This window comes from Sorex araneus, chromosome 7 (assembly GCF_027595985.1).
Source record: "Sorex araneus isolate mSorAra2 chromosome 7, mSorAra2.pri, whole genome shotgun sequence".
In the NCBI taxonomy this organism is placed as follows: Eukaryota; Metazoa; Chordata; class Mammalia; order Eulipotyphla; family Soricidae; genus Sorex; species Sorex araneus.
Window position 1 is genome coordinate 16917708 of NC_073308.1, and position 15344 is coordinate 16933051.

The 15344-nt window shown below is 41.9% G+C and overlaps 1 protein-coding gene across 8 annotated transcripts in view; it reads right to left on the minus strand.

Moving 5' to 3' along the window:
- ESRRG (estrogen related receptor gamma) overlaps positions 1 to 15344 on the minus strand; it is a 597387-nt gene that overhangs the window by 152130 nt on the left and 429913 nt on the right. For all 8 annotated transcript variants that reach the window (XM_055144537.1, XM_055144534.1, XM_055144533.1 and 5 more), the window contains one exon: positions 8450 to 8566. In XM_055144537.1, coding sequence (XP_055000512.1) covers positions 8450 to 8566 — 117 coding nt within the window. The remainder of the gene's footprint in view (positions 1 to 8449; positions 8567 to 15344) is intronic.

Consider the following 15344-nt stretch of genomic DNA (forward strand, 5'->3'; position numbering starts at 1 on the left):
AAATAAATAATCTGGATTCGGCTTCATATGTGTGCATATGTATGTGTGTGTGTGCATGCACACATAGCTTTCTGTATAATAAAATGCAGAAGTAGGGGCCATACCTAGTGGAGTGTCAGTGGCTGGCTCAAAACAATAGGATCTCTGATCAAAGCAGCTCTTGTGTGAAGTTCTACCACCACCACTTTATTCCTTCCACTTCTTCCACCCGTGATTTCTTGAATCTGAGGTCAACCCTATTAATCCTGGAGTAAAAGCAGAAGGCAAGTGCCCTGCATTCTCTAGAGACTGGCTATTCGTGATGGATAGAGCTGACATGTGTGGCCAGTGGACTTAGAAAGAGGATACCAGAAGTTCTCTACTGCCCCATTTTTCAGGAAAATAATCACTCACTGGTCCCCTGAAAACCCACTGTCTGTAAACAAAGAGAAAGAGTCCTCAACTGCACCTGTTCTTATGATTTCCCACTATCTCCCACTGCCCTGGTCTGGATCCAAACGATTGGTGTTGCCACACTTTGGGGAACGCTGACAGAATAGATAAGATGCTGTAAGGAGCTGTGGTTCCACGGAAAATGAAATATCCTTCTGGGTCCTTGTACTTGGTAGGTCAATTTCTTTCCCAGAGATCTTTGCATACACATTAATTCAGCCTGAACCAAACTAACAGACCTGATGTCCTGTTCCTGATGTAACTTATACCTTGTCCTTCAATCTCCACCACTCTAGAAACAGGACAACTACTCCAATTCTAACTCAACCCTATACCTGCTGGTTCTCCCCTCAAGACTATCCCTCACTGAGCTTTCTTCAGTGACCTCATCCAACAATCCTGGCCTGCCAGGAGCCACCAGTGTCTTAAACCCTGCATCCTCAGAAACAGGGGTGCGAGGATTGTGGACAGTCAGCCACAGGCAGGAGCAGCAAAGATCTCTGGTTTGGCCAAAGTGGTACCAAACACTGGGTGAGTCTCAGTGCTGACACAGGGTAGGCCTGAGTCTTGATCCAAATCCCACCTGATGGGGATCTGGGTTTGGAGAACTCCAAGGACACAGAGTCCTCATCTGTTACTGAAAAGCTGACACTGGGGGCTCCACTTCTTACTTACAAGGTGATAAGGAAACTGCTTCAAGTTATTCCAGGGAATAATTCCCAGTCACTGCTTTCTCCTCCCTGGACTCATCAAGCTTCTCTCTCTTAGACCTTTAATAAGTGTGTATTGGGGGCTGGAGTGAAGGAAGGCAGACTCGGAGCTGCTCTGTAAGAGAAACTTACTTGAAAACTGTCAGATCAAATCCAGTAAAGCAAATGGAGGATTCACATAAAAACACTGACATAGATATTAATTTTTTTAATGTTTCTGGGACCACACTTGACAGTGCTCAGAGCTTACTCCTGGTTCTGTGGTCAAGGATCACTTTTGGTGGTGTTCAGGGGACCAAATGTGACTCCAGTAATCAAACATGAGCTGGCTGTGTCAAGTTAAGTGTCCTACCAGCTGCTATATCTCTTTGTCCCTGGTTAGCAGAATTCTTATAGCTCCCCTTACATATTTAAAAATATATGTGCAATGGTCAATTTCTTCAGCAAAGGACTAAGTTCTTCTTTTTGAACTCAGCTTAAAGCATTCTCCCACAATGAGGGTAAAACTTCTATTAGGGGAGAAGTACCTCCCTTTTCCAATTTTACTGTTGGCTTAACTCAGGTCATATATTGATGATTACATTTCCGGGCAGAAAGATAGTACAATAGATAAGGCAATTGCCTTGCACACAGAGGAACTAAGTTCAATGTCCAGCACCCCATTGGTCCAGTGGGCTCCTCCTGGCATAATCCCGAATACAGAGCCAAAAGTCACCCCGAGCATCTCCCACTTGGAGGTGATTCCCAAAACCACAATAAATAAATAGTGACTATATTTCCCTCATGAAATTCTGTGCAAAGTTTCACCAGTTGATCTACTTCTATAAAAGGTTTGTAGGGGGCCACTAAGTTCCTTATGGGTTTGTGTGTGTGTGTGTGTGTATGTGTGTGTATGTGTGTGTATTTTGTATGGTTTGGTTTTGGTTTGGGGGCCACACCCAGTAGTGCTCAGGGCTTACTCCTTGCTCTGTGTTCAGGGATCGCTCCTAGTGGAGCTGACAGGGCTGTACTGATACTGGGGATCAAATCGGGGTCAGCAGCCTGCAAGGCAAGCACCCTACCAGCTGCACTTTCTCTCCGGCCCTGTTACTAATGATGTCAGTTTTACCTGAATTAATGATATCCTCATAGAGCCATGGACCTAAGACATCCAGGAGACGCTCTGAGTGGGCTGGGCAGATGAAACCTGCCCATAAGCTCCCGAAGCTCCTTTGCTTCTCATAAAATCTTTAGTCAATTCTCTCCACAGTGCTATAGTATCCAAATGAAGAAACGGAAACAGTGAGCCTGAGAGCCCCTACAATTGGAAATCTCTAGGCCACTGGAGTCAGCTGAGTACCAGCCTGCACCACCTTTTGGGGCAGTCCCCAAACTTTCTTTATAAATAAATGCTATAACCATTATCATTATTTCACCAAAGATGAGAAACAAGAGGCTGAGTCAGTTTTCTAGCCATGTTTACCAGGCTCTGCCATTTAGGCTCAATACTCACGGTAGCTTGCCGGGCTCTCTGAGAGGGGCGGAGGAATCGAACACGGGTCAGCCACATGAAAGGCAGATGCCCTACCGCTGTGCTATAGCTCCAGCCCAGTGACAGTTTAAAATGTCCAAGTGCAAAGCACACTTTCTTGGCCCAAAATAATCCAGCTAGGGCTCCAGACTGCCTCGATTCCTTTACACTTTGGTATGTGGGCAGTCTGGTCAGGGAAATAAATCAGCCTGCACAGAGATCTGGATACCTTCCTCTCGTTTTCAAGATAAAGAGAAATACTTGAGTGGTCCAGGTAAATGGCATCATGCCAATAAAGAGCAAAAGCCATTCCTGTTCGTTGATCAGTATAGGATACTGTACCTAAATAATTATTGCTTTCATAAACTGTCTCACTGCAGGGACAAAAAGAGGATGCCCTGCAATAGTCTTTAAATAACCGAGGAGAGACATCAAAATAAAAATAAGTCTTGACCAGATTTATAGGATCCCTTTGATGAGTTCTTGATTTTTTTTGGTGTTTTTTTGTTTTTTTTTCTGTCAAATAAGCCATACCTGAAAAAAATGAAAGGGGGATGTTGGGACCAGATATCTTATAACAGATGGGTTTTCTCTGACACACAGTATGCTATAATGTTGAAGAAGTAATGGCATCCCATCATTTGTAGGAAGCTTCCCAGCCACGTCTGAACAGGGCACAGCCCAGGAAAAGAGGGAGTCTTTCAGGGAGTAGAATTATATCATCTCTTGAGCTTGAAAAAAAAACTATCATTTTTTTGAACTGTACCTCTCCAAGTCTAGACTTGGATTTGCTTGTTTGCTCTCTAGCTTCAATGAGTGGGGCTCAAAAAAGTCGAATGTTCAACTCAAGCACAGCTGTCTGGGATCTTCCGGATATTGGTTCCCTGAGAAGTTAATTGTGTTCAAAGTGATGGAACTCTGTCTCATTGTCCCCCGCTAAGATGGCATCACTTTGTTCTCAGGCCCCGCATCCTTAGCAACAACGTCAGTCAATAAAACTAAGGATTCTCATTTGGAAGAGCCTAAAAATCTCCTATTTCTCTCGGCACCACCTTTTAATGAAAACTCCATCATTTCCCCCTAGGCAGCCCTTTATCTAAGATGCATTTGGCTGGTTGAATAAAAATACCTGTTAAAGGCAAAAAAGCTCCCATCAAAGCAGCTGAAATCTGATTTCATTTCAGATTTGAAAACTAATGTTGTTTTTGGTTTAAATAGATTTTGGCTGTCAATTTCCAGACATGCTGTGCCATCAGCTTGTAAGGACTCCAGTGGTCAACTGAGGGGTTCTAGCCGCAAATTTTATTATGGACTGGTAATTGAATTGAACAGGTTTCCATTTGAATAGATTTACTATATCATGATCTCTGACACAGCGCTCAGGACGAAAATCCCTCTCCATCCATAGAGATACATTTAAGAACTGATCATTCTCTATGGGCTGAGAAAGCAAGTCTGGAGCTAAGGAGATGGCCAAACATAATTGTGTATTTATATGCAGGGTGGAGTGCAATATTTCAGTGTGATGTTTTATGTGCAAAAGAAACAGAATACTCCATAGTCACGTGGCACCATCCCACCCCTTCCAGGTGGGGGAGGGTTGGGGAGAACTGATAGTTTCCCATCAAAGTGGATATAAGGAAGCAGAGAAAAAATAAATTATTGGAGTATATCAGCAACCACAGCAATTTCCCTGGAAAACAGACCCTCTAAAGACGTGATAACAGCCAGAAAGAGGTGTGACTTATAGATAAGCACCTTCTCATTCACTTTCCCAACAATGTTTAATTAAGCACAGTTCACACATCTTCAGTCACTCCAACCACCTTTTAATACTAGCTCTTGCTGGAAAAGCACAATGAGAATACTCTTTAGGGTAAATTATTGTGTATTCAGGCAAACAGTAGTATTAGAAAGCAAACTAACCAAAACATTCCATTGAGTTGAAGATGGGAACTCATTTCAGTACATTCTGGCAATTCTTGGGACACAACAATTCAAAGTGTTAGTTGATATGGATATTGATTATATTCACTTAATATATCACTTTTGTAATATTTTACCCTCAAAGTTGCTCTTTGAAAATGGCTCCTCAAAAACTCCCCACTCATAAGAAAGCTGCTTTGAATGAGTGTAAATTGGGCCTGGATCTCTATATGTATCTTCAACTAGATGGCAACAAAATAAAATGAAGATAGATAAATGACCACCCATCACTGTTACATCCTGAAATGCATTCTGGTTCAAAGCTAGATAGGATTGAAGGCAATTATTAAGATAAGGCTTTTCCCACAAAAATTAAGCCCCAGGACCATCCTCACAAAAAGGACAACACATTGTTTGTGTGGTTGCTAGCCCTGGATTTTTGATTGCTTGCTTTCTTTTGCCAAAACTGTCTTTTTTACCATTTCTCACATAATCTCCAGCGACTACTGCAGGAGAATAGAACAGCACCTGGCACACCAAGGGACTTCACACGTACTTATGATATGGATTATAAATGTGAATAGTGAGCTGTGAAAATTCCTAACAATGTCAAAGGCTATAGGGGAAAAAATGGAAAGGGTGTCCCATCCTCAAGATCATAGAATGATATAAATATCACTTTCATCACTATTCTTTCTTCTGTTCTGCCCTGTCTGATTCCCTGCCCGTGAAGTCTAGCTGCTTCTTCTTTCTTCCATTTTTTGTGTCTCCATCTGATCTATATCATCTCTCCCTATATCTCTGTAGATGCCATCTATACCTTTATCTAGCAGCTAGATCTACATCTAATTGATGTATGTCATCTATACCTACCTCTATTTCTGTATGTAATTTAATATCATCTCTACCTACATCTCTAAGTCTATATCTAACATATGCCTAATCTAATCTCTATTATCTACATGTATATCTAAAACATCTATACCGCTATCTATAAGGCTATATCTGTATCTAATCAATATGATTTCTATCCTTATATATAATTATTTTAAGAATACCTATAATTGCCAGAGTGACAGCATGGCAGGTAGGGAGTTTGCTTTGCATGTGGCCAATCAGATTCAACCCCCCAGCATCTCATATGGTCCCCCAAGCACTGCCAGGAGTAATTCCTGAGTGCAGAGTCAGGAGTTAGCCCTGAGCATCACTGGGTGTGACACAAAAAGCAAAAAAAAAAAAAAAAAGACTAACTGTAATTCTATGAATCTATGTCATCAATATCTGTATACCCATACATAACATGAAAACCTACAAACATCTGTATCTAATCCATATCATCTGTAATCTACATCATTTACAATGGGATATATAAATACATATATATATCAGTAATGGAGACGTTACTGGTTCATGCTCCAGTAAATTGATGAACAACAGATGACAGTGATACAATGATATATACCTAAATATTACTAAAATAAATTTTAATTTAAATGATATTAAATAAATGTTAATACGTTTTACATAAAATATTTTCGTATATGTTTAATCATATATGAAAAGTGTATATGTTTAATCACATATTAGAAAAGTTTGGGGTATTTTTTTGTGGTGCCAGGGATCAACAATGGTGCCGAACACATGCTATATTCTACCCTGGAGTCACATTTCCCCTGGCAATTTTTTCTTCTTCTTATATTTTTAATTGAAAAGATATCATTCTTAGCTACTTGTTAATCTCCATGTGCCTATAGAATACTGCACTGTAGCACTGTCGTCCCTTTGTTCATTGATTTGCTCTAGCGGGCACTAGTAACATCTCCATTGTGAGACTTGTTACTGTTTTTGGCATACGGAATACGCCATGGGTAGCTTGCCAGGCTCTGCCGTGCGGGTGGGATACTCTTGGTAGCTTGCTGGCTCTCGAGAGGACAGAGGAATTGAACCCAGGTTGGCCGCTTGCAAGGCAAACGCACTAACCGCTATGCTATCACTCCAGCCCATGTGCCTATATGTAACATAAAAACCTATAAACTTGCATCTGTATCTAATCTATATCACCTATAATCTATATCATTTCTAAAGGCATCTATATCATCTACATATTACTAAAATTAATTTTAATTATAAATATATATATTTTACATAAAATATATTATAATTTAGTACGAAAATTTGGGGCGTTTTTTATTTTGTGGTGCTGACGATCAAACCAGGGGCCTTACATATGCCAGGCTCTACCCCTGAGTCACACTCCCTCTGGCAATTTGTTATTACTATTTTTACTTGGAAACATCATTCTTCACTACTTGCTCATCCCTGTGTCCAAGGTGAGAAGAATCAGAGTGGTTTTTGTTTTTCCAAAAGGGATAACTAGTTCCTGGGGGGCAGGTGAGAGCAAAGAACCCCAGTATGCTCTGAGTTGCGCATGCTGCCGTGACCCTGCTCGGAGGGGATCTCAGCGAGTCATGCAGAAGGCTGGTGAAAGGTAGCAACCCCTAACTGAAACTCTGGTTCTGGAGCAGCAACCCCGGGGAGGAGGGGGGGCCTCCAAGTGGATGCAGCAGTTTCTGAACACTGTGGCTCTAATAACCACAAAATCGATCAACTCATAGGCCCAACCCCAGAGACAAAGCACTTTCTAGGGTTCCACAGAGGTTATTCATTTAAATATTTCATTAATCTAATTTTTCTTTTATCTTCAACAGCACACTTTAGTCGTGTGTCTTTTTCAAATTAAACACTGCTGTTGTAAATTCTCACAAAGTTTATGAAGAAAAGCAAACATAAGATTCAAATGCTGTATGTAAAACATACATGTGTCTACAAAAGAGCAACACACACAGAGACATATTGAACTAGAAAAGGAAAGTGTTTCATCTAGGTCCCTTGCAGAAAGAAGCATTTCTATCTGCGGTCTAAAATAGTTTCCACCAGATCCTGAGCGAATGATGGAAATAATTCCGGGTATCTGATATGGTGGAAGAGATCAAAATGAACCCTAGAACTTACACAAAAGTCAGGTTCTTTGTATTATTTCCTGTTTTTTTTTTATTGTAACTGACAATTGAAAGAAAATGCAAAACAATTTTAGTATCACTGTTCCAAGTTCTTGATAGTAGAAATCAGACCAAAAGTTAAAATTAGAAAAGCACACAGTGTTTTCAACCTAAGATGAATGAAATGTTTTTTTTTTGTTGTTGTTTTTTCCACTTGGTGGCTATTTGGGCATTGCCCAAGGCTTACTCCTGACTCTGTGCTCGGGGATAACTCCTGACATTGCTCAGGGAATCATGAAAGTTCTGGGGATGGAGGTAGGTTCTGCGTGTGCAGGGCAATCACCTTACCCCTGGATTATCTGCTTGATCCTTAGGATGAATGAACTGAAGAAAGAAGTTGCCTAAAGTTAGTTAGCTGGATTGCAATGTGTGTTTCACAATATATACCTATTTTGAAATTTCAGACTGACTACCAAGATCCCACTTTTATTGATTAATCAGAAAATGCTTAAGATGGGGAGAAACTTCCATGAGAAGCCAGCAGTGAGGAATAAAAGTAAAAAGACAACAGCAGGAATCTCCCAGTTGTTATTCCTCTTCTGCAAATGGCATGAAGAAAGAACCAGACAAGCCCAGCCTACCTGGTGGAGATCACTGCACATACAGTGTGTCCCCCTCCTCCCACCTTGTCCCTCCCTGTGGGCAGTTAGCAGTTAGCCAAGGCATCAAGAAGTGACAGTGACCGAGGAATTCCATCCCCAGAGTTCAGGCAAACGGGGGTTGCCCATCTTTCCCTGCACTAGCCCACTTCATTCACACCTGCATTCCCTGCCCTCTCTGTCTTTGCTCCCACCATGGCCAGCGAGCCTTACCTTCCTTCAGCATGCCCACTTTCAAACACTTCATGAAGCGGCAAGCCTGGCACGATTTACGTCTACGCTTCGTGATTTCACATTCGTTCGTCGCTGGGCAGCTATACTCGATGTTACCTAGGACACAAGTATTTGCAGAAAAGAAACCATTAGACTTGCAATGCAGTGCATGCATGCCGGCGTGTATGTGTGTGTGTGTGTGTGTGTGTGTGTGTGTGTGTGTGTGTGTATGTGTGTTGGGTGGGGGTCAGGGGAGCAACCCACAGCCAGGCTGCATTCTGAGAGTCCCACCATCTCTCCCAAACCCCCAAGGTCATGGGATCGGGAGGCTGTCCCACTACCTCCCGCCCCTCAGAGGAGATGAAACATGACCTGCACCAAAAACCCAGTCTTCAAATTCATCTTCAAACCCTTTGCTCAGTCCATCCCAGAAAACGTCTTCCAGATCCTTTGGATCCCAAAGAAAACTGCAGGGCAGACTGATTTTCCAAGGAAACACACATATCCAAACTGGGCTGTGAGTCCTGGATTTCTTTTGGCTCAGCTGCTTCTTATTACCTTTCTGTCACAGATCTGCATAAAGCACGCTGTGATCAAATGATTGATTGGGGAGGCTAGAGAAAGCTCCTGGAGGGCAGGGAGCGAAATGACACAGTTCTCCAGGCATTCGCAGAGCCTTGCAACACAGCCGGATGCTTGGTAATGGCTCATGATGAAGATGGTGATGATGGTGATGATGATTATGATGATGGTGTGATGATGATGGTGATGTTTGTTAGACTATTTGCATAAATAATCCCAAACACTCTGGCTCCATAGAAGTGTTACAAATAAAAAACAAACTGCTATGAAATTAAATGTTGCACGAGAGATTCATATCCCTTATGCCAGTGCCTACATATATTTGAAACAACTATGAATCCAGAAGAAAACACAAATGTAACTTGGCATTTCTCTCCATGTGCACCAACCTCAGTGCGGGGGCTGCACTCTGGGACTGCCACTGGCTTTCTACAGAAGTGGCCCTTACTGTGAAGCCTCTCTGCCCTCTTGGTTCTGGCACCAAGGACTGGAAGGTCTTTTCTTACTTCCTAACCCTTTCCCCTGGTGATTAAGTGCATTAGTATCTTAATGAAAATGCATTTTGTTTATTGCCCTCTTGGGAAGGGGAGGTCATCACACCAAATGCATAAATTGTCATCAGAGACGGTCCGAGCATAATTGCAATTTTGCTGCTCCCTGCGAGCAATTGTCGGAGTCTGTCCGAGTCCCCTGGAACCTGTGCCGAGGTTCATAATTAGCATAGAGGCTGCCTGGGACCACAGCATTGATGAAATATTTCAGAGTTAATCACACTTTGTAAACACTGATTTATATTGACTACCTTTCTCCAGACTGATGTCTCCTCATTAAATATCACATTAGTGGATTGCAGGATTGTACAAAGACTCAACTCCTCAGCAACTGCTAATTCAACGGGAAGTAATACCTAACCACTTAGAACTTAAAAAAGGGGGGTGGGGGAACTGGTTGTGCATTCTGACTTGAGATAAGCCTATCAACATGGACAGACTAAATTAGCATTCTAATTTAAGGCATTTATAATAATAAAACTATCTGTTTTTTAACATAAAATGCTAAAAAGGAAGAGTAAAAATAACTGCATCAACAGAAGCATATCCCGTCACCATGGTCAGAGATATTGCTCCACTCACGGGAAACCTAGAGTAAGTCCAAGGAACCAGATTGGCTAGGGTCAGTGCCGAGAAGAAAAGGATTTAGAATCTGAACTTTAGATGAAGAACTTCTGACCACAGAGTTACATAGATCATCATCGAAAATTTATTTTGCATCCCTAGGATGTCACTAGTAATGTGCTGGGGGTCAATTATTACTCCTCTACCAGACCCTTCCACTCCTCGTGCCTCCCTGGACTTACTGAAAACGATGGCCGGCCTCTGCTTTCTTGGGAAGGATGGAAAGACAAATAGCAAGATTAGTCTTTGTTTCCTTCCAAGTAGCAAGACACCAGCTCTAGGTCCAAACTTTAACCCAGTGTTGGAAATTTCCACTGGGATACCCGGAATTTGTCTCTTCTCCCCAGCCAATCACCTCTCAGAAGCATATCCTCATCCAGAACAATACGCTTTTGGCAGAACTTCCATCAGGCATGTGTGAGCTGAAGCATGAACTATGACACTATGGCATATCTCTCCTGTCCATCTCTCCTCCCTTCTTCCCCCTCTACTTAATGCTGATAGCATATCTTTATCTTCTTTAGGCCATTCTAATCACATCCCCAGACTAGTAGAGAGACAGACAGACAGACAGACAGACAGACAGACAGATAGAGAGATAGATAGATAGATAGGTAGATAGATAGATGGACAGATTTTTTTAATTAAGTAGGTCCCATAACCTCAGGAGACAGTCAATGTCCAATGATCCTGTCATCCCGTTGCTCATTGATTTGTTCGAGTGGGCACCAATAACGTCTCTCATTGAGAGATTTATTGTTACTGTTTTTGGACTAATAGAAAAAACTAGGCTTACCAACAGATCCCCTGTCCCACTCTCCAATTATCATTGACTTCCCCAGCAATATTATAATCATTCCCTTCTACCCTTCTAAAAACTTTCGGATGCTTTTAATGCCATTGATTCATTTTTTGCTATGTCCTTCAGATTTCCCTCTGAGAATGATCTATCTTTGCTCCTCTTTTCTTCTTAAAATTACTTCCAAGGTGCAACATTCAACTCAAATTCCACTCAAATCTTTCATGAAAATTTCTCAGCTAATCTTAGCAGAAAATGATTTCTTGGTTCTCCCATCGTTCCAGGTACTCTCATCAGAGAGCGACAGATCCTATTTTGTTACACCTTTTTCGTAGGCATATTACACAATAGAGGGTAAGAACCTAAAAGCAAGGTCGTTTCTTATGCAGAAAGTATTCAGAGAGAAATAGAATTTAAATAAAATAACACATTTAAAATAGCATAACATTGCTTTTATGTATATAGGTCATTTTGGGGAGCATCAGTGATTGCTGTGTAACAAGCCAAGTGAGTTGGAGCCTCCTTCAAGACATACTAGAAAAAACAACAACAACAACAACCACAATAATAATATTCAGGGTAATGCAATTTATTTTCCAAACCCTAAAAAATAGCTTCATTAGAAACAGAAATGGATGGCAGAACAGGAAGAGAACAGTCAGGTAAGGTCAAATAGCACAAAGTTTTCTGGGGAGTAAACTGTGAAAAGAAAATCAAAATGGTAAAAGAGACTTTACGGAAAGAAAAAGGCATCATAAAATAAATAGGACACGAATAAAGGGAATTAAAGTATGTACTTACAGCCCATGGCACTAAGGTATTTTATTTTGGTATTATCAGAATACTTATTACTTATAAACCAGAGATTCTCAGAATTAGAACTACACGGGAGCTGATATGCAGGAGTGATTAATTCTGTAACAGTAGCCAAATATATGAATAGCTCTTGTAAAACATGATTGCGTAGAGATTTTTAAAATGCAGGGGCATATAGACAGTACAGAAAGAAGGTAAGGCTTGCCTTACATCTGGCATACCCAGGTCCAGCCAGAATGGACTGTTATTACATATAGTCCCCTGAGCACTGCCAGGAGTGGTCTCTGAACACAGAGCCTGGAATAGCCCTTGAACATCAATGCCAAGTGTGACCCAACCCATTCTCCCCAAAATAAGATTTTAAAATGACTTTTAAAAGCAGAAGAGGGATAGAAGAGATAGCATAGAGGGTTGGGCATTTGGGCAACTTAGGGTTCATAGAGGGTTCACATATGGGCAACTTAGCTTCAATCTCCAGTATCCCATATATTTCCAAGACCAACAGAAGTAATATCTGAGCACTACTGGGTGTGGCCCAACATTCAAAAAGGTAAATAAAATCTTAGGGCCAGAGCAAGTTCCGGTAGAAAATTGTCTTGCATGCAGTGAAGCTAGGTTAGTTCCCCAGCACCTTATATAGCTCCCTGAGACCTGCCAAGAGTAATTCCTGAGTGCTGAGCCAGGAGTGAGCCCTGTGTACCATCTCATGTTCCCAAAAGAAAAATACTAAATAAATAATAAAAACAGAAGGGGGATGGCCCAATTTTAAAATTTTGTTTAAATCACCGGGTGATATAGTTACAAAGATTTCATGTTTGAGTTTCAGTGATCCAATGAACAAACACCCATCCCTCCACCAGTGCACATTTTCCACCACCAACGTCCCCAGTATCCTTCCCCCACCCAACCCTCCCCCTGACTGTATGCCAGACAATTTCCCCCATACTCTCTCTCTACTTTGGGGCATTATGGTTTGCAATACAGATACTGAGACACCATCACGTTTGGTCCTTTATCTACTTTCAGCACACATCTCCCATCCCGAAGATCCCTCCAACCATCATTGACTTAGTGATCCTGTCTTTATTCCAGCTGCCTTCTCCCCCAGCTAATGAGGCAGGCTTCCAATTATGGAGCAACATTCCTGGCCCTTGCATCTACTGTCCTTGGGTGTCAGTCTCATATTATGTTATTTTATATTCCACAAATGAGTGCAGTCATTCTATGTCTGTTCCTCTATTTCTGACTCATTTCACTAAGCATGATACTCTCCATGAGGAATGGCCCAATTACCATGGGAAAGTAACAGATCTGGTTTTAATTCTGACTGATATTCTAATTCTTCAGTGAGCCAAAGAAAAAGGAGGAGCTGTGTCTTTCATGGCTAGGTCCTATGGTTTTCCAGGACTCTGCAAGTTTGCATGATGTGCAGGGTTGAAAAAGAGAGCAACACAGGGAGTCACAGAGGAGCCAAGACCCTTGACACCCAAGTCAAGGAATCTTCCCGAAGTTGTAAGAAACACCACTTTCTGTACAAATTGTACCATGAACGATAAACATAGAGCAGCCCTGGTGGTTTTCATCATCAAAAGTCCTGATGGGTTTTTTAGCTTAAGTGAAGAAAACTGCTGTGAATTGGGCATCCGTTAGCCCAGTGCTGTGTTCAATAAATTTGTCTTGATACGTATGGATGATGACCTTGATTTTATTAAGTAACACTAGTTGATGTTTTGAAAAACAAATCCACATCCCTCTAAAGAACTGATTTCCTGGAGGGAAACCTCTCTAATTTCCAGGCCCTCCCACGGAGCTACTTAGTTCATTGTTCCTTGCTAGGAGTCCCCCCGCTCAGAAAAGTCTTTAATCCATGTGAGTGTCTACAGAGATTCTGCCCTTGAAAAAACCTTCCTGGGTGCTTTTCCTATTCGATAAAGAAAGCATTTCATCTTAAAAATGAGCCGCCCTGAGCACATGGGCAATAACATCCCATCTATTTGGGTGATGGCTCGAAGACATCCCTCCCAGTGGAGCCGCTCCTCTCTGTAAGACACCTGTTTGCCTTCCATTCTGGAAACGTGGAAACTGGACAAAAATCTTTCCTGTGGCAAGCTTGGCGCCAGGAATGAAACATAGGACAGTCACTTCCGGAAGACAAGGCATCTTTGTTCCCCACCTGGGATTCTCATTCAGACCCATAGTTTTCTTGGATGAGAGCCTGTTCTTTTCTGGGACACATTTATTAGATGGCACAAGGGGCTGAACCGGGCAGAGACTGAGCCCACTGCTGGAATTTTCCCAGAAGGTGAGCCTGGCTTCAGGAGAGACCAAACCCAGAGCCGGGAGGCACTGAAATCAGGCTGACAGGAATGAGTGAGCAATTTAGAACATCTCCTGGTGGCTTTGAACAAAGTCCTGGGCTCTGATGACTTATTTCAGAGTCTTTTGTACAATTAGTTTGCAGGCAATATAATTTTCTCACTTACTGCTTAATAGAATCTTGCAGCTTCCTGGTGGAGAGAATAACAGGGTGTATGTAAAACTGTAGCCCAGAGTGTCAGTGGGTAATTTGTATATTCCTTTCAGTCACTGAATGGACTTTTATAGTGTGGCAGTGAAAGGGGTTGAAATATGTAAATTACAGTGGCATCTCAAAACAAAAATATGTGTCGACTCTTTCCTACCCACTCCCCTCACTCGCTCTCCCAATGATGCATTTGGTTTTACGTACATCTTGAAAGGGACAAGCATTTCCCAACAGGACAGACATTATCACTGCAAAACTACTCTGAGTGCGTCTGCCTAGTCCCCTCCCCCAGTTGTTCTAATTTTATTAACAGAACCATGGTTGGAGATGAAGCAGGAGCACTCCAACTGGGGTTTATCTGAGTGTTCTCCAACATCAAGGGATTTCAAAATAATGGGATTTGCCCCAGTCCCCAATTATGTAGCATAAGACAAATACAGGCAGGCAATGAATGCAGTCCCTTTTGTTTTAAATTCTTGAAAACATGGAAAAGGAAGTGGGAAACAATCTCCTGCCTCTATGGTGTGACAGGGAAGGATTTTCTTCAAGGGATCCAACTCTCCTTTTAATCTTGTCCTTTCGTTACTTTGTTTGTGATTTCTGTCTATTTAGTGCATCTGCACAAAATGATATCCTCAGTTGCTGGACTGATAAAACAGGGGATAACAAATATGTTTCAGATCTGAAGCCTCTATAAAGCTCACAATCCTATCAGTACATTCCTATGTGGAGAATGCTATGTTTTCCAAAGAACACATATGAAGTAGCAAATCCAATGAAATTCCCAAGGGACATGAGATCTGTTCCCTGGGCTGGCTCCAATCCTGTTGGAAGCTCTCTTTAGAACCGCCACCAGGCAGGGATTGCTCAAGGGCTGAGCATAGGATTTGTATGGGGAGGCTCAGTTATTAGATCTCTAACACTGCAGGATGTCCTGAGCACTGCTGGGAGCAATCCCCAGCATCAGGGGCTGGGAGAGTGGCTCCTGAGCACTGCAGG